Source organism: Scyliorhinus torazame, chromosome 31 (assembly GCF_047496885.1).
Source record: "Scyliorhinus torazame isolate Kashiwa2021f chromosome 31, sScyTor2.1, whole genome shotgun sequence".
NCBI lineage: Eukaryota > Metazoa > Chordata > Chondrichthyes > Carcharhiniformes > Scyliorhinidae > Scyliorhinus > Scyliorhinus torazame.
Window position 1 is genome coordinate 6,912,338 of NC_092737.1, and position 26,827 is coordinate 6,939,164.

At 52.9% G+C, this 26,827-nt stretch overlaps 1 protein-coding gene across 5 annotated transcripts in view; it reads right to left on the reverse strand.

The window, feature by feature from the left end:
• Positions 1 to 26,827, reverse strand: part of LOC140404800 (uncharacterized) — a 211,006-nt gene that overhangs the window by 178,527 nt on the left and 5,652 nt on the right. For all 5 annotated transcript variants that reach the window (XR_011938586.1, XR_011938588.1, XR_011938587.1 and 2 more), the window contains exons 2-5: positions 20,886 to 20,939; positions 15,784 to 15,867; positions 14,937 to 14,987; positions 1,232 to 1,294 (exon numbers count right to left, since the gene is read on the reverse strand). Coding sequence is in view for 2 of the 5 variants with exons in the window: in XM_072493534.1 (XP_072349635.1) it covers positions 1,232 to 1,294; positions 14,937 to 14,987; positions 15,784 to 15,867; positions 20,886 to 20,939 (252 nt within the window). In the remaining 3 variants the exon portion in view is untranslated. The remainder of the gene's footprint in view (positions 1 to 1,231; positions 1,295 to 14,936; positions 14,988 to 15,783; positions 15,868 to 20,885; positions 20,940 to 26,827) is intronic.

The window sequence follows — 26,827 nt, forward strand, 5'->3', positions numbered from 1 at the left end:
TAGAATAAAGCTCCCTCTACACTGTCCCCATCAAACACTCCCAGGACAGGGACAGCACGGGGTTAGATACAGAGTAAAGCTCCCTCTACACTGTCCCCATCAAACACTCCCAGGACAGGAACAGCACGGGGTTAGATACAGAGTAAAGCTCCCTCTACACTGTCCCCATCAAACACTCCCAGGACAGGTACAGCACGGGGTTAGATACAGAGTAAAGCTCCCTCTACACTGTCCCCATCAAACACTCCCAGGACAGGTGCAGCACGGGGTTAGATATAGAATAAAGCTCCCTCTACACTGTCCCCATCAAACACTCCCAGGACAGGTACAGCACGGGGTTAGATACAGAGTAAAGCTCCCTCTACACTGTCCCATCAAACACTCCTAGAACAGGTACAGCACAGGATTAGATACAGAGTAAAGCTCCCTCTACACTGTCCCCATCAAACACTCCCAGGACAGGTACAGCACAGGATTAGATACAGTGTAAAGCTCCCTCTACACGCTGGGCAGTACGGTCGCATTGTGGATAGCACAATTGCTTCACAGCTCCAGGGTCCCAGGTTCGATTCCGGCTTGGGTCATTGTCGCCACATTCCGGCGCCTGTTCGGGTACACAGAGGGAGAATTCAGAATGTCCAATTCACCCAACAAGCACGTCTTTCGGGACTTGTGGGAGGAAGCCGGAGCACCCGGAGGAAACCCGCGCAGACACGGGGAGAACGTGCAGACTCCGCGCAGACAGTGACCCAAGCCGGGAATCGAACCCAGGACCCTGGCGCTGTGAAGCAACAGTGCTAACCGCTGTGCTACTGTGCCGGCCCAAGATCGGGTTGTATATAACGGGTAATTGGGAGAGGCACATTCGTCCCAACATTCAGTGCCAATCAGAGCGCAAATCAAACAGGGAGAGGCGCTGGATGCTCTGCAAAGGCAAAAGATAGTTTTTAATTATTCCTGTTATAAATTCCCAGCTCGGCGCCAACGTAAACTAGTCAGGCAGCAACTCTACCAGCTCAGTATTATTCTGGACACTCTGCACTGTCTGTCCCAAACCCTGTCAGCGCCGCACACCGCATGCCCTCTCCCCTACCCTGCCCGTCCCGCCATCTCGACGACCTCCATTTTCTGCATTCACACTTAATGGGCGGGCATTTTGCGAGAATGACGGCCCGTTGTCAACTCCCGAAGGGCCCCAGGACACGATCAAAGGTCTCGCGGCTTCCCTTACCAGCTTCTTTCTTCTGTCGGATTATTTCAATGATTCCATCTTCATCCATTATCGGGTAACGACCTGTAATCACAAAGGTTAGACTGAGCAAAACGGCGGGGGAATGATTTGTACAACACAAGGACAACGCTGCAGGAAGCCCCGTTCGAGCCCCAGCTCTCTGACAGAGATATCCCACCGTGAATAACCAGCCTCGGCTCCACTCAACATTCGGCCAAAGTAAGCGAACGTTCCCCCATTTCATACACTCCCAGGACAGGGACTGCACGGGGTTAGATACAGAGTAAAGCTCCCTCTACACTGTCCCCATCAAACACTCCCAGGACAGGTACAGCACGGGGTTAGATACAGAGTAAAGCTCCCTCTACACTGTCCCCATCAAACACTCCCAGGACAGGTACAGCACGGGGTTAGATACAGAGTAAAGCTCCCTCTACACTGTCCCCATCAAACACTCCCAGGACAGGTACAGCACGGGGTGAGATACAGAGTAAAGCTCCCTCTACACTGTCCCCATCAAACACTCCCAGGACAGGTACAGCACGGGGTTAGATACAGAGTAAAGCTCCCTCTGCACTGTCCCCATCAAACACTCCCAGGACAGGTACAGCATGGGGTTAGATACTGAGTAAAGCTCCCTCTACACTGTCCCCATCAAACACTCCCAGGACAGGGACTGCACGGGGTTAGATACAGAGTAAAGCTCCCTCTACACTGTCCCCATCAAACACTCCCAGGACAGGTACAGCACGGGGTTAGATACAGAGTAAAGCTCCCTCTACACTGTCCCCATCAAACACTCCCAGGACAGGTACAGCACGGGGTTAGATACAGAGTAAAGCTCCCTCTACACTGTCCCCATCAAACACTCCCAGGACAGGTACAGCACGGGGTGAGATACAGAGTAAAGCTCCCTCTACACTGTCCCCATCAAACACTCCCAGGACAGGTACAGCACGGGGTTAGATACAGAGTAAAGCTCCCTCTGCACTGTCCCCATCAAACACTCCCAGGACAGGTACAGCATGGGGTTAGATACTGAGTAAAGCTCCCTCTACACTGTCCCCATCAAACACTCCCAGGACAGGTGCAGCACGGGGTTAGATACAGAGTAAAGCTCCCTCTACACTGTCCCCATCAAACACTCCCAGGACAGGTACAACACGGGGTTAGATACTGAGTAAAGCTCCCTCTACACTGTCCCCATCAAACACTCCCAGGACAGGTGCAGCACGGGGTTAGATACAGAGTAAAGCTCCCTCTACACTGTCCCCATCAAACACTCCCAGGACAGGTACAGCACGAGGTTAGATACAGAGTAAATCTCCCTCTACACTGTCCCCATCAAACACTCCAAGGGCAGGTACAGCACGGGGTTAGATACAGAGTAAAGCACCCTCTACACTGTTCCCATCAAACACTCCCAGGACAGGTACAGCACGGGGTTAGATACAGAGTAAAGCTCCCTCTACACTGCCCCCATCAAACACTCCCAGGACAGGTACAGCACGGGGTTAGATACAGAGTAAATCTCCCTCTACACTGTCCCCATCAAACACTCCCAGGACAGGTACAGCACGGGGTTAGATACAGAGTAAAGCTCCCTCTACACTGTCCCCATCAAACACTCCCAGGACAGGTACAGCACGGGGTTATATACAGAGTAAAGCTCCCTCTACACTGTCCCCATCAAACACTCCCAGGACAGGTACAGCACGGGGTTAGATACAGAGTAAAGCTCCCTCTACACTGTCCCCATCAAACACTCCCAGGACAGGTACAGCACGGGGTTAGATACAGAGTAAAGCTCCCTCTACACTGTCCCCATCAAACACTCCCAGGACAAGTACAGTACGGGGTTAGATACAGAGTAAAGCTCCCTCTACACTGTCCCCATCAGACACTCCCAGGACAGGGACAGCACGGGGTTAGATACAGAGTAAAGCTCCCTCTACACTGTCCCCATCAGACACTCCCAGGACAGGGACAGCACGGGGTTAGATACAGAGTAAAGCTCCCACTACACTCTCCGCATCAAACACTCCCAGGACAGGTACAGCACGGGGTGAGATACAGAGTAAAGCTCCCTCTACACTGTCCCCATCAAACACTCCCAGGGCAGGTACAGCATGGGGTTAGATACAGAGTAAAGCTCCCTCTACACTGTCCCCATCAAACTCTCCCAGGACATGTACAGCACGGGGTTAGATACAGAGTAAAGCTCTCTCTACACTGTCCCCATCAAACACTCCCAGGACAGGGACTGCACGGGGTTAGATACAGAGTAAAGCTCCCTCTACACTGTCCCCATCAAACACCCCCAGGACAGGAACAGCACGGGGTTAGATACAGAGTAAAGCTCCCTCTACACTGTCCCCATCAAACACTCCCAGGACAGGTACAGCACAAGGTTAGATACGGAGTACAGCTCCCTCTACACTGTCCCCATCAAACACTCCCAGGACAGGTACAGCACGGGGTTAGATACAGAGTAAAGCTCCCTCTACACTGTCCCCATTAAACACTCCCAGGACAGGTACAGCACGGGGTTCGATACAGAGTAAAGCTCCCTCTACACTGTTCCCATGAAACACTCCCTGGACAGGTACAGCACGGGGTTCGATACAGAGTAAAGCTCCCTCTACACTGTTCCCATCAAACACTCCCTGGACAGGTACAGCACGAGGTTAGATACGGAGTACAGCTCCCTCTACACTGTCCCCATCAAACACTCCCAGGACAGGTACAGCACGGGGTTAGATACAGAGTAAAGCTCCCTCTACACTGTCCCTATTAAACACTCCCAGGACAGGTACAGCGTGGGGTTAGATACAGAGTAAAACTCCCTCTACATTGTCCCCGTCAAACACTCCCAGGGCAGGTACAGCACGGGGTTAGATACAGAGTAAAGCTCCCTCTACACTGTCCCCATCAAACACTCCCAGGACAGGTACAGCATGGGGTTAGATACAGAGTGAAGCTCCCTCTACACTGTCCACATCAAACACTCCCAGGACAGGTACAGCACGAGGTTAGATACAGAGTAAAGCTCCCTCTACATTGTCCCCGTCAAACACTCCCAGGGCAGGTACAGCACGGGGTTAGATACAGAGTAAAGCTCCCTCTACATTGTCCCCGTCAAACACTCCCAGGGCAGGTACAGCACGGGGTTAGATACAGAGTAAAGCTCCCTCTACACTGTCCACATCAAACTCTCACAGGACAGGTACAGCACGGGGTTAGATACAGAGTAAAGCTCCCTCTACACTGTCCCCATCAAACACTCCCAGGACAGGTACAGCACGAGGTTAGATACAGAGTAAAGCTCCCTCTACACTGTCCCCATCAAACACTCCCAGGACAGGTACAGCACGAGGTTAGATACAGTTTAAAGCTCCCTCTACACTGTCCCCATCAAACACTCCCAGGACAGGTACAGCACGAGGTTAGATACAGAGTAAAGCTCCCTCTACACTGTCCCCATCAAACACTCCCAGGACAGGTACAGCACGGGGTTAGATACAGAGTAAAGCTCCCTCTACACTGTCCCCATCAAACACTCCCAGGACAGGTACAGCACGGGGTTAGATACAGAGTGAAGCTCCCTCTACACTGTCCACATCAAACACTCCCAGGACAGGTACAGCACGTGGTTAGATACAGAGTAAAGCTCCCTCCACACTGTCCCCATCAAACACTCCCAGGACAGGTACAGCACGAGGTTAGATACAGAGTAAAGCTCCCTCTACATTGTCCCCGTCAAACACTCCCAGGACAGGTACAATATGGGGTTAGATACGGAGTACAGCTCCCTCTACACTGTCCCCATCAAACACTCCCAGGACAGGTACAGCACGGGGTTAGATACAGAGTAAAGCTCCCTCTACACTGTCCCCATCAAACACTCCCAGGACAGGTACAGCACGGGGTTAGATACAGAGTAAAGCTCCCTCTACACTGTCCCCATCAAACACTCCCAGGACAGGTACAGCACGGGGTTCGATACAGAGTAAAGCTCCCTCTACACTGTCCCCATCAAACACCCCCAGGACAGGTACAGCACGGGGTTAGATACAGAGTAAAGCTCCCTCTACACTGTCCCCATCAAACACTCCCAGGACAGGTACAGCACGGGGTTCGATACAGAGTAAAGCTCCCTCTACACTGTTCCCATCAAACACTCCCTGGACAGGTACAGCACGAGGTTAGATACGGAGTACAGCTCCCTCTACACTGTCCCCATCAAACACTCCCAGGACAGGTACAGCACGGGGTTAGATACAGAGTAAAGCTCCCTCTACACTGTCCCCATTAAACACTCCCAGGACAGGTACAGCACGGGGTTCGATACAGAGTAAAGCTCCCTCTACACTGTCCCCATCAAACACTCCCTGGACTGGTACAGCACGGGGTTCGATACAGAGTAAAGCTCCCTCTACACTGTTCCCATCAAACACTCCCTGGACAGGTACAGCACGAGGTTAGATACGGAGTACAGCTCCCTCTACACTGTCCCCATCAAACACTCCCAGGACAGGTGCAGCACGGGGTTAGATACAGAGTAAAGCTCCCTCTACACTGTCCCCATCAAACACTCCCAGGACAGGTACAGCACGAGGTTAGATACAGAGTAAATCTCCCTCTACACTGTCCCCATCAAACACTCCAAGGGCAGGTACAGCACGGGGTTAGATACAGAGTAAAGCACCCTCTACACTGTTCCCATCAAACACTCCCAGGACAGGTACAGCACGGGGTTAGATACAGAGTAAAGCTCCCTCTACACTGCCCCCATCAAACACTCCCAGGACAGGTACAGCACGGGGTTAGATACAGAGTAAATCTCCCTCTACACTGTCCCCATCAAACACTCCCAGGACAGGTACAGCACGGGGTTAGATACAGAGTAAAGCTCCCTCTACACTGTCCCCATCAAACACTCCCAGGACAGGTACAGCACGGGGTTATATACAGAGTAAAGCTCCCTCTACACTGTCCCCATCAAACACTCCCAGGACAGGTACAGCACGGGGTTAGATACAGAGTAAAGCTCCCTCTACACTGTCCCCATCAAACACTCCCAGGACAGGTACAGCACGGGGTTAGATACAGAGTAAAGCTCCCTCTACACTGTCCCCATCAAACACTCCCAGGACAAGTACAGTACGGGGTTAGATACAGAGTAAAGCTCCCTCTACACTGTCCCCATCAGACACTCCCAGGACAGGGACAGCACGGGGTTAGATACAGAGTAAAGCTCCCTCTACACTGTCCCCATCAGACACTCCCAGGACAGGGACAGCACGGGGTTAGATACAGAGTAAAGCTCCCACTACACTCTCCCCATCAAACACTCCCAGGACAGGTACAGCACGGGGTGAGATACAGAGTAAAGCTCCCTCTACACTGTCCCCATCAAACACTCCCAGGGCAGGTACAGCATGGGGTTAGATACAGAGTAAAGCTCCCTCTACACTGTCCCCATCAAACTCTCCCAGGACATGTACAGCACGGGGTTAGATACAGAGTAAAGCTCTCTCTACACTGTCCCCATCAAACACTCCCAGGACAGGGACTGCACGGGGTTAGATACAGAGTAAAGCTCCCTCTACACTGTCCCCATCAAACACCCCCAGGACAGGAACAGCACGGGGTTAGATACAGAGTAAAGCTCCCTCTACACTGTCCCCATCAAACACTCCCAGGACAGGTACAGCACAAGGTTAGATACGGAGTACAGCTCCCTCTACACTGTCCCCATCAAACACTCCCAGGACAGGTACAGCACGGGGTTAGATACAGAGTAAAGCTCCCTCTACACTGTCCCCATTAAACACTCCCAGGACAGGTACAGCACGGGGTTCGATACAGAGTAAAGCTCCCTCTACACTGTTCCCATGAAACACTCCCTGGACAGGTACAGCACGGGGTTCGATACAGAGTAAAGCTCCCTCTACACTGTTCCCATCAAACACTCCCTGGACAGGTACAGCACGAGGTTAGATACGGAGTACAGCTCCCTCTACACTGTCCCCATCAAACACTCCCAGGACAGGTACAGCACGGGGTTAGATACAGAGTAAAGCTCCCTCTACACTGTCCCTATTAAACACTCCCAGGACAGGTACAGCGTGGGGTTAGATACAGAGTAAAGCTCCCTCTACATTGTCCCCGTCAAACACTCCCAGGGCAGGTACAGCACGGGGTTAGATACAGAGTAAAGCTCCCTCTACATTGTCCCCGTCAAACACTCCCAGGGCAGGTACAGCACGGGGTTAGATACAGAGTAAAGCTCCCTCTACACTGTCCACATCAAACTCTCACAGGACAGGTACAGCACGGGGTTCGATACAGAGTATCGAAACTCCCTCTACATTGTCCCCGTCAAACACTCCCAGGGCAGGTACAGCACGGGGTTAGATACAGAGTAAAGCTCCCTCTACACTGTCCCCATCAAACACTCCCAGGGCAGGTACAGCACGGGGTTAGATACAGAGTAAAGCTCCCTCTACACTGTCCACATCAAACTCTCACAGGACAGGTACAGCACGGGGTTAGATACAGTTTAAAGCTCCCTCTACACTGTCCCCATCAAACACTCCCAGGACAGGTACAGCACGAGGTTAGATACAGAGTACAGCTCCCTCTACACTGTCCCCATCAAACACTCCCAGGACAGGTACAGCACGGGGTTAGATACAGAGTAAAGCTCCCTCTACACTGTCCCCATCAAACACTCCCAGGACAGGTACAGCACGAGGTTAGATACAGTTTAAAGCTCCCTCTACATTGTCCCCGTCAAACACTCCCAGGGCAGGTACAGCACGGGGTTAGATACAGAGTAAAGCTCCCTCTACATTGTCCCCGTCAAACACTCCCAGGGCAGGTACAGCACGGGGTTAGATACAGAGTAAAGCTCCCTCTACACTGTCCCCATCAAACACTCCCAGGACAGGTACAGCACGGGGTTAGATACAGAGTGAAGCTCCCTCTACACTGTCCACATCAAACACTCCCAGGACAGGTACAGCACGTGGTTAGATACAGAGTAAAGCTCCCTCCACACTGTCCCCATCAAACACTCCCAGGACAGGTACAGCACGAGGTTAGATACAGAGTAAAGCTCCCTCTACATTGTCCCCGTCAAACACTCCCAGGACAGGTACAATATGGGGTTAGATACGGAGTACAGCTCCCTCTACACTGTCCCCATCAAACACTCCCAGGACAGGTACAGCACGGGGTTAGATACAGAGTAAAGCTCCCTCTACACTGTCCCCATCAAACACTCCCAGGACAGGTACAGCACGGGGTTAGATACAGAGTAAAGCTCCCTCTACACTGTCCCCATCAAACACTCCCAGGACAGGTACAGCACGGGGTTCGATACAGAGTAAAGCTCCCTCTACACTGTCCCCATCAAACACCCCCAGGACAGGTACAGCACGGGGTTAGATACAGAGTAAAGCTCCCTCTACACTGTCCCCATCAAACACTCCCAGGACAGGTACAGCACGGGGTTCGATACAGAGTAAAGCTCCCTCTACACTGTTCCCATCAAACACTCCCTGGACAGGTACAGCACGAGGTTAGATACGGAGTACAGCTCCCTCTACACTGTCCCCATCAAACACTCCCAGGACAGGTACAGCACGGGGTTAGATACAGAGTAAAGCTCCCTCTACACTGTCCCCATTAAACACTCCCAGGACAGGTACAGCACGGGGTTCGATACAGAGTAAAGCTCCCTCTACACTGTCCCCATCAAACACTCCCTGGACAGGTACAGCACGGGGTTCGATACAGAGTAAAGCTCCCTCTACACTGTTCCCATCAAACACTCCCTGGACAGGTACAGCACGAGGTTAGATACGGAGTACAGCTCCCTCTACACTGTCCCCATCAAACACTCCCAGGACAGGTGCAGCACGGGGTTAGATACAGAGTAAAGCTCCCTCTACACTGTCCCTATTAAACACTCCCAGGACAGGTACAGCATGGGGTTAGATACAGAGTGAAGCTCCCTCTACACTGTCCCCATCAAACACTCCCAGGACAGGTACAGCACGAGGTTAGATACAGAGTAAAGCTCCCTCTACATTGTCCCCGTCAAACACTCCCAGGGCAGGTACAGCACGGGGTTAGATACAGAGTAAAGCTCCCTCTACATTGTCCCCGTCAAACACTCCCAGGGCAGGTACAGCACGGGGTTAGATACAGAGTAAAGCTCCCTCTACACTGTCCACATCAAACTCTCACAGGACAGGTACAGCACGGGGTTAGATACAGAGTAAAGCTCCCTCTACACTGTCCCCATCAAACACTCCCAGGACAGGTACAGCACGAGGTTAGATACAGAGTAAAGCTCCCTCTACACTGTCCCCATCAAACACTCCCAGGACAGGTACAGCACGAGGTTAGATACAGTTTAAAGCTCCCTCTACACTGTCCCCATCAAACACTCCCAGGACAGGTACAGCACGAGGTTAGATACAGAGTAAAGCTCCCTCTACACTGTCCCCATCAAACACTCCCAGGACAGGTACAGCACGGGGTTAGATACAGAGTAAAGCTCCCTCTACACTGTCCCCATCAAACACTCCCAGGACAGGTACAGCACGGGGTTAGATACAGAGTGAAGCTCCCTCTACACTGTCCACATCAAACACTCCCAGGACAGGTACAGCACGTGGTTAGATACAGAGTAAAGCTCCCTCCACACTGTCCCCATCAAACACTCCCAGGACAGGTACAGCACGAGGTTAGATACAGAGTAAAGCTCCCTCTACATTGTCCCCGTCAAACACTCCCAGGACAGGTACAGCACGGGGTTAGATACAGAGTAAAGCTCCCTCTACACTGTCCCCATCAAACACTCCCAGGACAGGTACAGCACGGGGTTCGATACAGAGTAAAGCTCCCTCTACACTGTCCCCATCAAACACCCCCAGGACAGGTACAGCACGGGGTTAGATACAGAGTAAAGCTCCCTCTACACTGTCCCCATCAAACACTCCCAGGACAGGTACAGCACGGGGTTCGATACAGAGTAAAGCTCCCTCTACACTGTTCCCATCAAACACTCCCTGGACAGGTACAGCACGAGGTTAGATACGGAGTACAGCTCCCTCTACACTGTCCCCATCAAACACTCCCAGGACAGGTACAGCACGGGGTTAGATACAGAGTAAAGCTCCCTCTACACTGTCCCCATTAAACACTCCCAGGACAGGTACAGCACGGGGTTCGATACAGAGTAAAGCTCCCTCTACACTGTCCCCATCAAACACTCCCTGGACAGGTACAGCACGGGGTTCGATACAGAGTAAAGCTCCCTCTACACTGTTCCCATCAAACACTCCCTGGACAGGTACAGCACGAGGTTAGATACGGAGTACAGCTCCCTCTACACTGTCCCCATCAAACACTCCCAGGACAGGTGCAGCACGGGGTTAGATACAGAGTAAAGCTCCCTCTACACTGTCCCTATTAAACACTCCCAGGACAGGTACAGCATGGGGTTAGATACAGAGTGAAGCTCCCTCTACACTGTCCACATCAAACACTCCCAGGACAGGTACAGCACGAGGTTAGATACAGAGTAAAGCTCCCTCTACACTGTCCCCATCAAACACTCCCAGGACAGGTACAGCACGAGATTAGATACAGAGTAAAACTCCCTCTACATTGTCCCCGTCAAACACTCCCAGGGCAGGTACAGCACGGGGTTAGATACAGAGTAAAGCTCCCTCTACACTGTCCCCATCAAACACTCCCAGGACAGGTACAGCATGGGGTTAGATACAGAGTGAAGCTCCCTCTACACTGTCCACATCAAACACTCCCAGGACAGGTACAGCACGAGGTTAGATACAGAGTAAAGCTCCCTCTACATTGTCCCCGTCAAACACTCCCAGGGCAGGTACAGCACGGGGTTAGATACAGAGTAAAGCTCCCTCTACATTGTCCCCGTCAAACACTCCCAGGGCAGGTACTGCACGGGGTTAGATACAGAGTAAAGCTCCCTCTACACTGTCCACATCAAACTCTCACAGGACAGGTACAGCACGGGGTTAGATACAGAGTAAAGCTCCCTCTACACTGTCCCCATCAAACACTCCCAGGACAGGTACAGCACGAGGTTAGATACAGAGTAAAGCTCCCTCTACACTGTCCCCATCAAACACTCCCAGGACAGGTACAGCACGAGGTTAGATACAGATTAAAGCTCCCTCTACACTGTCCCCATCAAACACTCCCAGTACAGGTACAGCACGAGGTTAGATACAGAGTAAAGCTCCCTCTACACTGTCCCCATCAAACACTCCCAGGACAGGTACAGCACGGGGTTAGATACAGAGTAAAGCTCCCTCTACACTGTCCCCATCAAACACTCCCAGGACAGGTACAGCACGGGGTTAGATACAGAGTGAAGCTCCCTCTACACTGTCCACATCAAACACTCCCAGGACAGGTACAGCACGAGGTTAGATACAGAGTAAAGCTCCCTCTACACTGTCCCCATCAAACACTCCCAGGACAGGTACAGCACGAGATTAGATACAGAGTAAAACTCCCTCTACATTGTCCCCGTCAAACACTCCCAGGGCAGGTACAGCACGGGGTTAGATACAGAGTAAAGCTCCCTCTACACTGTCCCCATCAAACACTCCCAGGACAGGTACAGCATGGGGTTAGATACAGAGTGAAGCTCCCTCTACACTGTCCACATCAAACACTCCCAGGACAGGTACAGCACGAGGTTAGATACAGAGTAAAGCTCCCTCTACATTGTCCCCGTCAAACACTCCCAGGGCAGGTACAGCACGGGGTTAGATACAGAGTAAAGCTCCCTCTACATTGTCCCCGTCAAACACTCCCAGGGCAGGTACAGCACGGGGTTAGATACAGAGTAAAGCTCCCTCTACACTGTCCACATCAAACTCTCACAGGACAGGTACAGCACGGGGTTAGATACAGAGTAAAGCTCCCTCTACACTGTCCCCATCAAACACTCCCAGGACAGGTACAGCACGAGGTTAGATACAGAGTAAAGCTCCCTCTACACTGTCCCCATCAAACACTCCCAGGACAGGTACAGCACGAGGTTAGATACAGATTAAAGCTCCCTCTACACTGTCCCCATCAAACACTCCCAGGACAGGTACAGCACGAGGTTAGATACAGAGTAAAGCTCCCTCTACACTGTCCCCATCAAACACTCCCAGGACAGGTACAGCACGGGGTTAGATACAGAGTAAAGCTCCCTCTACACTGTCCCCATCAAACACTCCCAGGACAGGTACAGCACGGGGTTAGATACAGAGTGAAGCTCCCTCTACACTGTCCACATCAAACACTCCCAGGACAGGTACAGCACGAGGTTAGATACAGAGTAAAGCTCCCTCTACACTGTCCCCATCAAACACTCCCAGGACAGGTACAGCATGAGGTTAGATACAGAGTAAAACTCCCTCTACATTGTCCCCGTCAAACACTCCCAGGACAGGTACAATATGGGGTTAGATACGGAGTACAGCTCCCTCTACACTGTCCCCATCAAACACTCCCAGGACAGGTACAGCACGGGGTTAGATACAGAGTAAAGCTCCCTCTACACTGTCCCCATCAAACACTCCCAGGACAGGTACAGCACGGGGTTAGATACAGAGTAAAGCTCCCTCTACACTGTCCCCATCAAACACTCCCAGGACAGGTACAGCACGGGGTTCGATACAGAGTAAAGCTCCCTCTACACTGTCCCCATCAAACACTCCCAGGACAGGTACAGCACGGGGTTAGATACAGAGTAAAGCTCCCTCTACACTGTCCCCATCAAACACTCCCAGGACAGGTACAGCACGGGGTTCGATACAGAGTAAAGCTCCCTCTACACTGTTCCCATGAAACACTCCCAGGACAGGTACAGCACGAGGTTAGATACGGAGTACAGCTCCCTCTACACTGTCCCCATCAAACACTCCCAGGACAGGTACAGCACGGGGTTAGATACAGAGTAAAGCTCCCTCTACACTGTCCCCATTAAACACTCCCAGGACAGGTACAGCATGGGGTTAGATACAGAGTGAAGCTCCCTCTACACTGTCCCCATCAAACACTCCCAGGACAGGTACAGCATGGGGTTCGATACAGAGTGAAGCTCCCTCTACACTGTCCACATCAAACACTCCCAGGACAGGTACAGCACGAGGTTAGATACAGAGTAAAGCTCCCTCTACATTGTCCCCGTCAAACACTCCCAGGGCAGGTACAGCACGGGGTTAGATACAGAGTAAAGCTCCCTCTACATTGTCCCCGTCAAACACTCCCAGGGCAGGTACAGCACGGGGTTAGATACAGAGTAAAGCTCCCTCTACACTGTCCACATCAAACTCTCACAGGACAGGTACAGCACGGGGTTAGATACAGAGTAAAGCTCCCTCTACACTGTCCCCATCAAACACTCCAAGGACAGGTACAGCACGAGGTTAGATACAGAGTAAAGCTCCCTCTACACTGTCCCCATCAAACACTGCCAGGACAGGTACAGCACGAGGTTAGATACAGAGTAAAGCTCCCTCTACACTGTCCCCATCAAACACTCCCAGGACAGGTACAGCACGGGGTTAGATACAGAGTAAAGCTCCCTCTACACTGTCCCCATCAAACACTCCCAGGACAGGTACAGCACGGGGTTAGATACAGAGTGAAGCTCCCTCTACACTGTCCACATCAAACACTCCCAGGACAGGTACAGCACGAGGTTAGATACAGAGTAAAGCTCCCTCTACACTGTCCCCATCAAACACTCCCAGGACAGGTACAGCACGAGGTTAGATACAGAGTAAAGCTCCCTCTACATTGTCCCCGTCAAACACTACCAGGACAGGTACATTATGGGGTTAGATACGGAGTACAGCTCCCTCTACACTGTCCCCATCAAACACTCCCAGGACAGGTACAGCACGGGGTTAGATAAAGAGTAAAGCTCCCTCTACACTGTCCCCATCAAACACTCCCAGGACAGGTACAGCACGGGGTTAGATACAGAGTAAAGCTCCCTCTACACTGTCCCCATCAAACACTCCCAGGACAGGTACAGCACGGGGTTCGATACAGAGTAAAGCTCCCTCTACACTGTCCCCATCAAACACTCCCAGGACAGGTACAGCACGGGGTTAGATACAGAGTAAAGCTCCCTCTACACTGTCCCCATCAAACACTCCCAGGACAGGTACAGCACGGGGTTAGATACAGAGTAAAGCTCCCTCTGCAATGTCCCCATCAATGGGCCCAGGGTGGGCTGGAAGGCGAGGGGGCAGGAGGAGCAGGAACTGGGTGGCCATTCAGCCCCTCATGCCTGTTGAGGGCTGAGCTTTTACCACAACTCCACTTTCCGGCATTATTCTCCAAATCCCACAAATAAAAGCAGACCCGGAGGCCTCAGAAATGGAGTTGACATTTTTGGGTGCGACATGACTCTTTCCTGAGAAACCACAGGTCCCTTAATTCTCTAAGTTTCTAAATCAATTATTGACCATGGACTTGAATATACTGAATGTCCGAGCTGGCCCAGCCCCCTGGGGTCGGGAAGTCCCAGAATGGGGAGTGCTCTCCTCAACGCACTTCAAAATGGCCGCCCCCTTAACCCTCCCAAATGCAGTGCGTGCGCTAATACGTTCCCGCTGGTGTTGTCCAAACTTACTGGTTGTGACAACTTCCTCGATTGGCCAGTATGTGGGAGAAGGCGATGGTTCTGAGGACAAATGGACAAACAATGTCAGCAACAAAGTGGAGGATGGTACATTAAAAGATATCTTTGACTAAAATAGGTTTAAGATTGCGAAACAACGCAGCAACCTGACATTATAATCCCCAAGGTGCATATAGATTTCATCATTTACGACCTTCACGGAGGGCGCAAACTGTGTGAGGAATTTTTTAAACCCTCCCCCATCACTGCCCCTCCTCCCGGTTCACCTGCCCTCAGGTGGGCACAGTTCCACAGACGCACGTGTTGCCATTCACTGCCTCAGGTATGAGGCCCCCTCACAAGTCAGAATCCAGAACAAGTAGGCACAAGAAATAGCAGCAGGAGTCGGCCATTTGACCCATGACGTGCTACACCATTCGATAAGATCATTGGTTGATCTGACTGGGGCCTCAACTCTATAACCTGTCCTCACCACATCAAAAGCAGATAAGTGCTTTCTGATGAATGCAGGAATTTCATGTGTATATCTGCAGTTGTTGCAGTAATGGTTACAAGGATGTAATGGTTCTGCAGCTGTTGCAGTAATGGTTACAAGGATGGAGAGAGTGGGGGAGGATGGGGAGAGCAGGGGGAGGATGGGGAGAGCGAAGGGAGGATGGGGAGAGTGGGAGGAGGATGGGGAGAGCAGGGGGAGGATGGGGAGAGTGGGAGGAGGATGGGGAGAGCAGGGGGAGGATGGGAGAGTGGGAGGAGGATGGGGAGAGGGGGAGAATGGGAGAGGCAGGTTAAGGGAATGAGCATGGAGACAGGAGAGACACTGGATGTGAGATTCCAGTACCTGCACGTTTATCTCGAATATATTCAACCATTCCACCGTCGGTGTAAGCTTCGATCCGCTCCTCAGGATAGTCAATCGCTGCAACTGCAACAGAGAGAAACTGTTAACAATAACAGAGCTGGTCATTCCAAAATCCACATCAGCATTTCCCGGAGTGATTTCCACCACTGACCCTCTGACAGTGCAGCACTCCCTCAGTTCTGACCCTCTGACAGTGCGGCACTCCCTCAGTACTGACCCTCTGACAGTGCCGCACTCTCTCAGCACTGACCCTCTGACAGTGCGGCACTCCCTCAGTACTGACCCTCTGACAGTGCAGCACTCCCTCAGTTCTGACCCTCTGACAGTGCGGCACTCCCTCAGTACTGACCCTCTGACAGTGCCGCACTCTCTCAGCACTGACCCTCTGACAGTGCGGCACTCCCTCAGTACTGACCCTCTGACAGTGCAGCACTCCCTCAGTACTGACCCTCTGACAGTGCGGCACTCCCTCAGTACTGACCCTCTGACAGTGCGGCACCCCCTCAGTACTGACCCTCTGACAGTGCGGCACTCCCTCAGTACTGACCCTCTGACAGTGCAGCACTCCCTCAGTTCTGACCCTCTGACAGTGCGGCACTCCCTCAGTACTGACCCTCTGACAGTGCGGCACTCCCTCAGTACTGACCCTCTGACAGTGCAGCACTCCCTCAGTACTGACCCTCTGACAGTGCGGCACTCCCTCAGTACTGACCCTCTGACAGTGCGGCACTCCCTCAGTACTGACCCTCTGACAGTGCGGCACTCCCTCAGTACTGACCCTCTGACAGTGCGGCACTCCCTCAGTACTGACCCTCTGACAGTGCAGCACTCCCTCAGTTCTGACCCTCTGACAATGCGGCACTCCCTCAGTACTGACCCTCTGACAGTGCGGCACTCCCTCAGTACTGACCCTCTGACAGTGCAGCACTCCCTCAGTACTGACCCTCTGACAGTGCGGCACTCCCTCAGTACTGACCCTCTGACAGTGCGGCACTCCCTCAGTACTGACCCTCTGACAGTGCGGCACTCCCTCAGTACTGACCCTCTGACAGTGCATCACTCCCTCAGTACAGACCCTCTGACAGTGCAGCACTCCCTCAGTACTGACCCTCTGACAGTGCGGCACTCCCTCAGTACTGACCCTCTGACAGTGCGGCACTCCCTCTGTACTGACCCTCTGACAGTGCAGCACTCCCTCAGTACTGACCCTCTGACAGTGCGGCACTCCCTCAGTACTGACCCTCTGACAGTGCAGCACTCCCTCAGTACTGACCCTCTGATAGTGCGGCACTCCCTCAGTACTGACCCTCTGACAGTGCGGCACTCCCTCAGTACTGACCCTCTGACAGTGCGGCACTCCCTCAGTACTGACCCTCTGACAGTGTGGCACTCCCTCAGTACTGACCCTCTGACAGTGCGGCACTCCCTCAGTACTGACCCTCTGACAGTGCGGCACTCCCTCAGTACTGACCCTCTGACAGTGCGGCACTCCCTCAGTACTGACCCTCTGACAGTGAATGAAGAGGTAGGTTCCAGAAAATATATATAGACAAAGTCATATAGCCCTCCGCATACGTAGGATCTGCTCAGACGAGGAGGAGCGTAACAGACATCTACAGACGCTGAAAGATGCCCTCGTTCGAACAGGATGTGCCACTCGACTCATCGATCGACAGTTCCAACGCGCCACAGCGAAAAACCGCAGCGACCTCCTCAGAAGACAAACATGGGACACAACCGACAGAATTCCCTTTGTCGTCCAGTACTTCCCCGGAGCGGGGAAACTACGCCATCTTCTTCGCAGCCTTCAACACGTCATTGATGATGATGAACATCTTGCCAAGGTCATCCCCACACCCCCACTACTTGCCTTCAAACAACCGCGTAACCTCAAACGAACCATTGTTTGCAGCAAACTACCCAGCCTTCAGAACAGTGACCACGACACCACACAACCCTGCCATGGCAATCTCTGCAAGACGTGCCAGATCATCGACATGGATACCACCATTACACGTGAGAACACCACCCACCAGGTACGCGGTACATACTCGTGCGACTCGGCCAACGTTGTCTACCTCATACGCTGCAGGAAAGGATGTCCCGAAGCGTGGTACATTGGCGAGACCATGCAGACGCTGCGACAACGAATGAACGGACATCGCGTGACAATCACCAGGCAGGAATGTTCCCTTCCAGTCGGGGAACACTTCAGCAGTCCTTCAGGGTTGTTGTGGTGGGTGGTTTTAACTTCCTCTGTATTGACTGAGACTCACTCAGTGCTAGGGGCTTGGATGGGGCAGTGTTTGTAAGGATCATCCAGGAGGGCTTCTTAAAACAATACGTAGATAGTCCAACTAGGGAACATAAGAACATAAGAACTAGGAACAGGAGTAGGCCATCTGGCCCCTCGAGCCTGCTCCACCATTTAATGAGATCATGGCTGATCTTTGTGGACTCAGCTCCACTCTCAAGCCCGTACACCATGTCCCCGAATCCCTTTATTCTTTAGAAAGGTATTTATCTTTTTCTTAAAAACGTTTAAAGAAGGAGCCTCAACTGCTTCACTGGGCAAGGAATTCCAGAGATTCACAACCCTTTGGGTGAAGAAGTTCCTCCTAAACTCGGTCCTAAATCTCCTTCCCCTTATTTTGAGGCTATGCCCCCTAGTTCTGCTTTCCCCGACCAGTGGAAACAACCTGCCCGCATCTATCCTATCTATTCACTTCATAATTTTATATGTTTCAATAAGATCCCCCCGCATCCTTCTAAACTCCAATGAGTACAGTCCCAGTCTACTCAACCTCTCGTCATAATCTAATCCCCTCAACTCTGGGATCAACCTAGTGAATCTCCTCTGCACTCCCTCCAGTGCCAATATGTCCTTTCTCAGGTAAGGAGATCAAAACTGAACACAATACTCCAGATGTGGCCTCACCAACACCTTATACAATTGCAGCATAACCTCACTAGTCTTGAACTCCATCCCTCTAGCAATGAAAGACAAAACTCGATTAGCCTTCTTAATCACCTGCTGCACCTGCACACCAACTTTTTGTGACTCGTGCACCAGCACACCCAGGTCCCTCTGCACAGCAGCATGTTTTAACATCTTACCGTTTAAATAATAATCCATTCTGCTGTTATTCCTCCCAAAATGGATAGCCTCACACTTGGCAACATTGAATTCCATCTGCCAGACCGTACTGGAAGGGGCCGTACTGGACATGGTATTGGGGAATGAGCCCGGCCAGGTGGTTGAAGTTTCAGTAGGGGAGCATTTCGGGAACACTGACCATAATTCAGTAAGTTTTCAGGTACAGTTGGATAAAAATAAGAGTAGTCCTCGGCTAAATTGGGGGAATGTTAATTATAACAATATTAGGCAGGAACTGAAGAATCTAGATGGGGGAGGAACAGATGTTTGAAGGTAAATCAACTTCTGGCATTATAACGTTGGCTTTGGAAGGCTTTGAAATGTCAGTTGATAGGAATTCAGGACCGGCACATTCCTGTGGGTAAGTATGGCAAATTTCGGGAACCTTGGATAACGAGGGATATTGTAGGCCTAGTCGTAAAGAACAAGGAGGCATTTGTAAGGGCCAGAAGGCTAGGAACAGACGAAGCCTGGGTGGAATATAAGGAAAGTAGGAAGGAACTTAAACAAGGAGTCAGGAGGGCTAAAAGGGGTCACTAAAAGTCATTGGCAAACAGGATTAAGGAAAATCCCAAGGCTTTTTATACGTATATAGCGAGCAAGAGGGTAGCCAGGGAAAGAGTTGGCCCACTCAAGGACAGGGTGGGAACCTATGTGTGGAACGAGAGGAAATGGGCAAGGTATTAAATGGTAGAACCCTCAAGAATATTGACAGGCAGAAGAATCTGGGTGTACATAATAATAATAACAATCTTTATTATTGTCACAAGTAGGCTTACATTAACACTGCATGAAGTTACTGTGAAAATCCCTGAGTCGCCACATTCCGGCGCCTGTTCGGGTCACAGAGGGAGAATTCAGAATATCCAATTCAGCTAACAGCACGTGGGTCGAAACCGGAACACCCGGAGGAAACCCACACAGACATGGGGGGGAAGGTGCAGACTCAGCACAGACAGTGACCCAAGCCGGGAATCGAACCCGGGACCCTGGCGCTGTGAAGCAACAGTGCTAACTACTGTGCTACCATCACTGAAAGTGGCAACACAGGTGGAGAAGGCAGTCAAGAAGGCATACGGCATGCTTGCCTTCATTGGCCGGGGCATTGAGTATAAGAATTGGCAAGTCATGTTGCAGCTGTATAGAACCTTACTAAGGCCACACCTGGAGTATAGTGTTCAATTCTGGTCGCCACACTACCAGAAGGATGTGGAGGCTTTAGAGAGGGTGCAGAAGAGATTTACCAGGATGTTGCCTGGTATGGAGGGCATTAGCTATGAGGAGCGGTTGAATAAACTCGGTTTGTTCTCACTGGAACGACGGAGGTTGAGGGGAGACCTGATAGAGGTCTACAAAATTATGAGGGACATAGACAGAGTGGATAGTCAGAGACTTTTCCCCAGGGTAGAGGGGTCAATTACTAGGGGGCATAGGTTTAAGGTGCCAGGGGCAAGGTTTAGAGGAAATGTACGAGGCAAGTTTTTTACGCAGAGGGTAGTGGGTGCCTGGAACTCGCTGCCGGAGGAGGTGGTGGAAGCAGGGACGATAGTGACATTTAAGGGGCATCTTGACAAATACACGAATAGGATGGGAATAGAGGGATACGGACCCCGGAAGTGTAGAAGATTGTAGTTTAGTCGGGCAGCATGGTCGGCGCGGGCTTGGAGGGCCGAAGGGCCTGTTCCTGTGCTGTACATTTCTTTGTTCTTAAGTGGTTCGGGTTTGGAATCCTCCGTCTGAGAGTGTGGTGGAAGCAGATTGAATTGTGTCTTTCAAAAGGACTTTGGATAAACGGCCGAGGGCTCGGGTGAATTGGGAGGGGAGTGGGGCAGGCTAGCACGGACCCAGCGGGCCGAACGTCTGTCACCATTCTATGATTCTATAACCAATTTATCAAAAACATTTCCCGTTGCAGAATACTTACTCTCGGTGATGTACTCGTCCTCAAAGGGCATTGGTTTCACCACTGGAGCGGCCACTGTTGGTGCAGGAAAGAGAGTGTCAAACGGTTGTCTCAGGCACTAAAGCTCCTTCACCCGTCGCAGAGTCATCACCGCACATACCCTGCAGGTAAGGTCACTGGACTAGTAACCCAGGGGTCCAGGCTAACATTCCGGGGACACGGTTCTTTTGGTTGGTTCACTTGGCTCTGTTTTATAACCTTTGCACTTGAGTCGCCCGGTATCTTTATGATACCGCCACGAGGTTCAAGTCCGAGTAATGATCAATAACTCAATACACCGATTAGTAAGAGTTAAATCAAAGCACATTTATTATACACAGTAATCGCTACTCATGCACAAATTCTACGTCTGAGCTACTTCTACAACTAACAGGCCAATACTTAACATCGGACTGGCCCACCAGGTCAGGGGAACAAATGGCCTTTCGTTCGGGTTCTGGGTCTGCGGGATTCGAAGCTGGTACGGATTGGTAGCTAGGAGCGCCTATCTCGTAGCGAGCGTTGACTTAAGACTTACGATCTCTCGGCGGCCGTTGGACCGGTCAGGGTCAATGTTGGTTCGCGTTGCTGGGTGACCCGGTCAAGATGAAGAGGGGCCGATTTGAACTTGGGGGCTTAACTTTATAGTCCCCAGGGGCTTCCCGCCTTTCGGGGCGGACTCTGTACCTGGTTCTAGGTGATTGGACTTTGTTCCAATCGCTTGGTTCGATTTTCTCCAATGCTGGAGCGGTTCCCAGAACGATGGGCGGTCTTGAGGTGTCCGTTTTGTGTAGGCTCCTGCTGGCGCCGGGGAGTCTGGCTTAGCTTTGTGTGTCCCAAATGTTGCTATTGTTCCCGGGCATTGCTCATCAGTATGTAGATGGCTGCTACATTATTATGCTGATGGTCGCTGGTATCGATGCTGTCTGGGCTTTTGCAGAGTTAAATACACAGCAAACCGGCACCTGCTGGTTTCTGTCTGTGTTGGCTGAATTTCCCTTCAGCCTTTGCCGTTCGCCATTTTAAATCGGGACTTGGCCAACTCAGGTGGCTACAACTTTGCATCCAATATTTGCCGATTATGCAGTTCTTCTGCGCGTATAACCTTTCTTGGTATTTCCTCTCCCCCGCCCGCCCCCCACCGGCCCCTCCTTGGCACCCCCTCTTTGAAAATGAAAACCGCTTCTTGCCACGAGTGGGCTTCAAATGAAGTTGCTGTGAAAAGCCCCTAGTCGCCACATTCCGGCGCCTGTTCGGGGAGGCCGGCCCGGGAATCGAACCCGCGCTGCTGGCCTGCCTTGGGTCTGCTTTCAAAGCCAGCGATTTAGCCCACTGTGCTAAACCAGCTCCTCGTTCGTTCTGGGTGTTCTGTCCCAGAGCTCCTGTTCTCCACCCCCCCCCCCCCCCCCCCCTCATTCCATGGATTCTGTTGCAGGCCCTGTAGGCTCGTACCCATCCCCTCACTCTCTCTGTCCTTGCTGCCCAGTGGTTGTATTGTAAATTGGGTAGTGCCAGGCCGCCCATCGTTTTTCACCTCTGCAGTGTCGATTTGCGGATTCTTGGATGCTTTCCCCCCCCCCGCACCCACCCACCCACCCACCCACACACACACACACACACACACACACACACACACACACACACACACACACACACACACACACACACACACACACACACACACACACACACACACACACAAATGCCATTTTGCCCATCCCTTGGAAAAAGGCCCTGGGGATGAAGATCGGGATGGATCGGACCAGGAAGCGGAACCTCGGAAGTACGTTCATTTGGAACTGCTGGTTGCTCTCAGCTCTTCCTGTGGTTCTGAGGTGGAGAGGAGCAGGTCGCCCGCAGAGCGCGAGACTCGGTGCTCTCTGTCTCCTCTCTGGATGCCCTTCCAGCCTTTTACGTCTCGCAGAGCGATGGCCAGGGGTTTGGCCACGAATGCAAACGGGAGCGGGGCCAGCGGGCGTCCCCGCCGGGTGCCTCTGGGCGGCTGGAAGTATTCAGAGCTGGTGGTGTTGGCTCGGACGCTCGCTTTGGGAACGTTGTACGGGAGCCTTGCCCAGGCGGCGAACCCCGCTCCTCGCCCAAACCGTACCAGTACCTCGAGGAGGTGTTTCCATTCTACTGTGCCGACGGCCTTCTCTGCGTCCAGAGAGAGACGCTCACCTCTGGTGATCCCCCCCCCGGGGGTGGGGGCGTCATTATCACGTTCGGCAGCCGCCTGATGTTCGCAGGGAGCTGCCTACCCTTCACAAAGCCGGCTTGGTCCTCTGCGACCACCTCTGGTACGCAGCCCTCCAGCCTTTTGGCCAGGACCTTTGCGAGTATTTTCGCATCCACGTTCAGCAGTGAAATGGGTCTGTATGATCCACACTCCGTCGGGTCTTTGTCTGCTTTGGGTATCAGTGATAACGTGGCCATTGCTAGCGTAGAAGGCCCCTCGCTAGCGTGTATGCGAACACCTCCCTTACGTGTGGGGCCAGGGCCGGCGCGAATGTTTTGTAGAAGTCCGCCGGGAACCCGTCGGGTCCCGGTGCCTTCCCCGCCTGCATGGAGCTGATGCTCTCCATGATTTCTCCCAGGTCTATTGGTGCTTCCAGCTCCCCCTCGTCTGTCACCCCCCCACAACCGGCATTTCCAGTCCGTCCAGGAACTGTTTCATCCCCGCGTCCCCGTCGGGGGCTTCGGAGGTGTACAGTCCTCGGTAGAAGGTCTCAAATGCCTGGTTGAGTCGGCCTCTGTTATCCTTTACCTGTGCCATCTCCCTGGTGGTGCCTGCTTTCTCAGCTGGTGAGCCAATAGGCGGCCAGCCTCCAATGTTTTTTTGGCCGAAGGCCTGTGCCCAGCCTCCATGTGGACACATCCATATATTGTGGAGTATTCCGCTCCCGTGATCCCTGGAAGCACCGATTTCCCCACTGCACAGAAGTCGATCCGGGTGTACACTTTTTATGGGCCGGTGAGAGGAACGAGAAGTCCCTCTTGCTGGGGTGCAGGAACCTCCACGGGTCCACCGCCCCCATCTGCTCCAGTTCCTTAGCCGTGCCACACTTTTTCCCCGTTCTGGGGTTTGATCGGCCGCTCAGTGGGTCCTGTACACAGTTAAAGTCGCCCCCCCATGATCAGTCGGTGTGTGTCAATGTTGGGGACTTTCGCCTTGGTCATTTTTATGAAGTCGCTGTCACCCCAGTTGGGAGCGTACATATTTACCAGTCCGACCGGTGCCCCTTCCAGGACACCGCTGACCATGATGTACCGTCCCCTGGGTCCGTGACCAACCTGGTTTCTGTAAACCGCGTTCTCTTGCTGATTAATATTGCTACCCACCCTAGCCCTCGCCCCGTAACATGAATGGTACGTCTGTCCCACCCAGCCCTTCCTTGCCAGCAGTCGGTCCTTCTCCCTCAGGTGCGTCTCCTGCAGGTAGACTATGTCACCCTTCAGGCTTCTCAGGTGGGCGAAGACTCTTGACCTTTTCAAGTCTCGTACGTTCCAGGTAACTATCCCGGTCGGGGGTTTCTGACCCCCCCCCCCCCCCCCCCCCCCCCCCGGTCCTGCGGGATCACCCACCTTACCTGGTGGACGCGCCCCTGCACTCTGGGGTTTCCCTTTGTCCAGGGGGCACCCAACATGGCCGCCAACTGTGGGTACGCCACGTGGATGCGCCCCTGCACTCCGGGGTCCCCCTTTGTTCAGGGGCCCTCCAAAGTGGCTGCTTGCGGCGCCATCTTGTTTCCTCGGTCTGCTCCTTGCCTGCCAAAGTCACAGAATCATATTTACAGTGCAGAAGGAGGCCATTCGGCCCATCGGGTCCGCACCGGCCCTTGGAAAGAGCACCCTACCCAACCTCACACCTCCACCCTGTCCCCGTAACCCCACCCAACCTTTTGGACACCAAGGGTAATTTTGGACACTAAGGGCAATTTAGCCTGGTTAATTCACCTAAGCCGCACATCTTTGGACTGTGGGAGGAAACCGGAGCACCCGGAGGAAACCCACGCACACACGGGAGGGCGTGCAGACTCCGCACAGACAGTGACCCAAGCCGGGGATCGAACCCGGGACCCAGGGACGCCGCGGCCCTCCTTTACTGCTCATCTTCCCGTGCTAGCCCTCCCTGCCAGTACGGTGGCTCCCCCTCCCAGGGCTAACCTAGCCCTCTGTCTATGCCCGCCGTCTGCCTGCTTTCCCTCTCCGCCTCCCTCATCTGCGTACCCCATCCTCGCTCTCTCCTGTACCCCGTGTTTCTGGTCAGAGCGAGGCTGTACCGTCCCGCGCAAACACATAACCGTGATGATGAGTCTTTGATTCTGTCTCTTTCAGCGATCCTCCTCCGACACGCCTTCACCGCCGCCGCGTCTGTTCTTTGTCCGGGTCATGGGTCTGTCTGAAGTCGTTTGTTTCTGCTGAGGTGTTGAAATAATATTCTTTCCTCTGGTGCGTGACCCAGAGTCTGGCCGGGAATAACACGCCGAGTCGCACCCCCACTCTTGCACAGCGCCGACTCTCCCTGGTTAGACTCGCCCCCTTTCTTTGCCAGATCTGCCCCGAATGTCCTGATAGGCCCGGATTCAATGTCCTCCCCACGAGCTCGCCTTCGTCTGCCCGGCCCACCGCAGGATCCTTTCCCAGTCCTGGTATCGGTGCAGTTTCGCTATGATCGCTCTCGGCTGCCCCCCCCCCCCGCTTCTTTCCCTCCGTTGGGACTGTTTTCTGTTGATTTCTTCGGTCAAATTCTTCCAGAAGTGTCCTTTTTGCTCTCCTTGGGAGGAGGGCCCCCTGATGTTCATCCGCTCAGCTGTCACCGGAAGTCTGAACTGAATTAATAAACTTGGGAATTTAAAATTTTTTTATCTAGAATTTGCAGTGCAGAAGGAGGCCATTCGGCCCATCGAGTCTGCACCGGCTCTTGGAAAGAGCACCTTATCCAAGGTCAACCCTATCCACCCTATCCCCATAACCCAGTAACCCCACCCAACACTAAGGGCAATTTTGGACACTAAGGGCAATTTATCTCGGCCAATCCACCTAACCTGCACATCTTTGGACTGTGGGAGGAAACCGGAGCACCCGGAGGAAACCCACGCAGACACAGGGAGAACATGCAGTCACGTCCGGCCTACACGTGACTCCAGACTCCACGGCAATGGGACATTAGTGAACCAGATGGGTTCTTTTACGACAATAGATTCTTGGTCATTGTTCGACTTGTAATTCCAGATATTTTATTGAATTCAAATTTCACCATCTGCAGTGGCGGGTTTTGAACGCAGGACCCCAGAGCGTTACTCCGAGCCTCTGGTTTACTCATCCAGTGACAATACCACTACCCCACGCAGGATGGATAGGGTCTGGGATGGATAGAGTGTGGGATGGACAGAGTGTTGGATGGACAGAGTGTGGGATGGAGGGGGGGTGGGATGGATAGAGTGTGGGATGGAGGGGGTGTGGGATGGAGGGGGTGTGGGATGGACAGAGTGTGGGATGGAGGGCACGTGGGATGGACAGAGTGTGGGATGGAGGGGGTGTGGGATGGAGGGGGTGTGGGATGGACAGAGTGTGGGATGGAGGGGGTGTGGGATGGAGGGGGTGTGGGATGGACTGAGAGTGGGATGGAGGGGGTGTGGGATGGATAGAGTGTGGGATGGAGGGGGTGTGGGATGGGCAGAGTGTGGGATGGAGGGGGTGTGGGATGGACAGAGTGTGGGATGGAGGGGGTGTGGGATGGACAGAATATGGGATGGAGGGGGTGTGGGATGGAGGGGGTGTGGGATGGACTGAGTGTGGGATGGAGGGGGTGTGGATTGGAGGGGGTGTGGGATGGAGGGGGTGTGGGATGGACAGAGTGTGGGATGGACAGAGTGTGGGATGGACAGAGTGTGGGATGGAGGGTGTGTGGGATGGACAGAGTG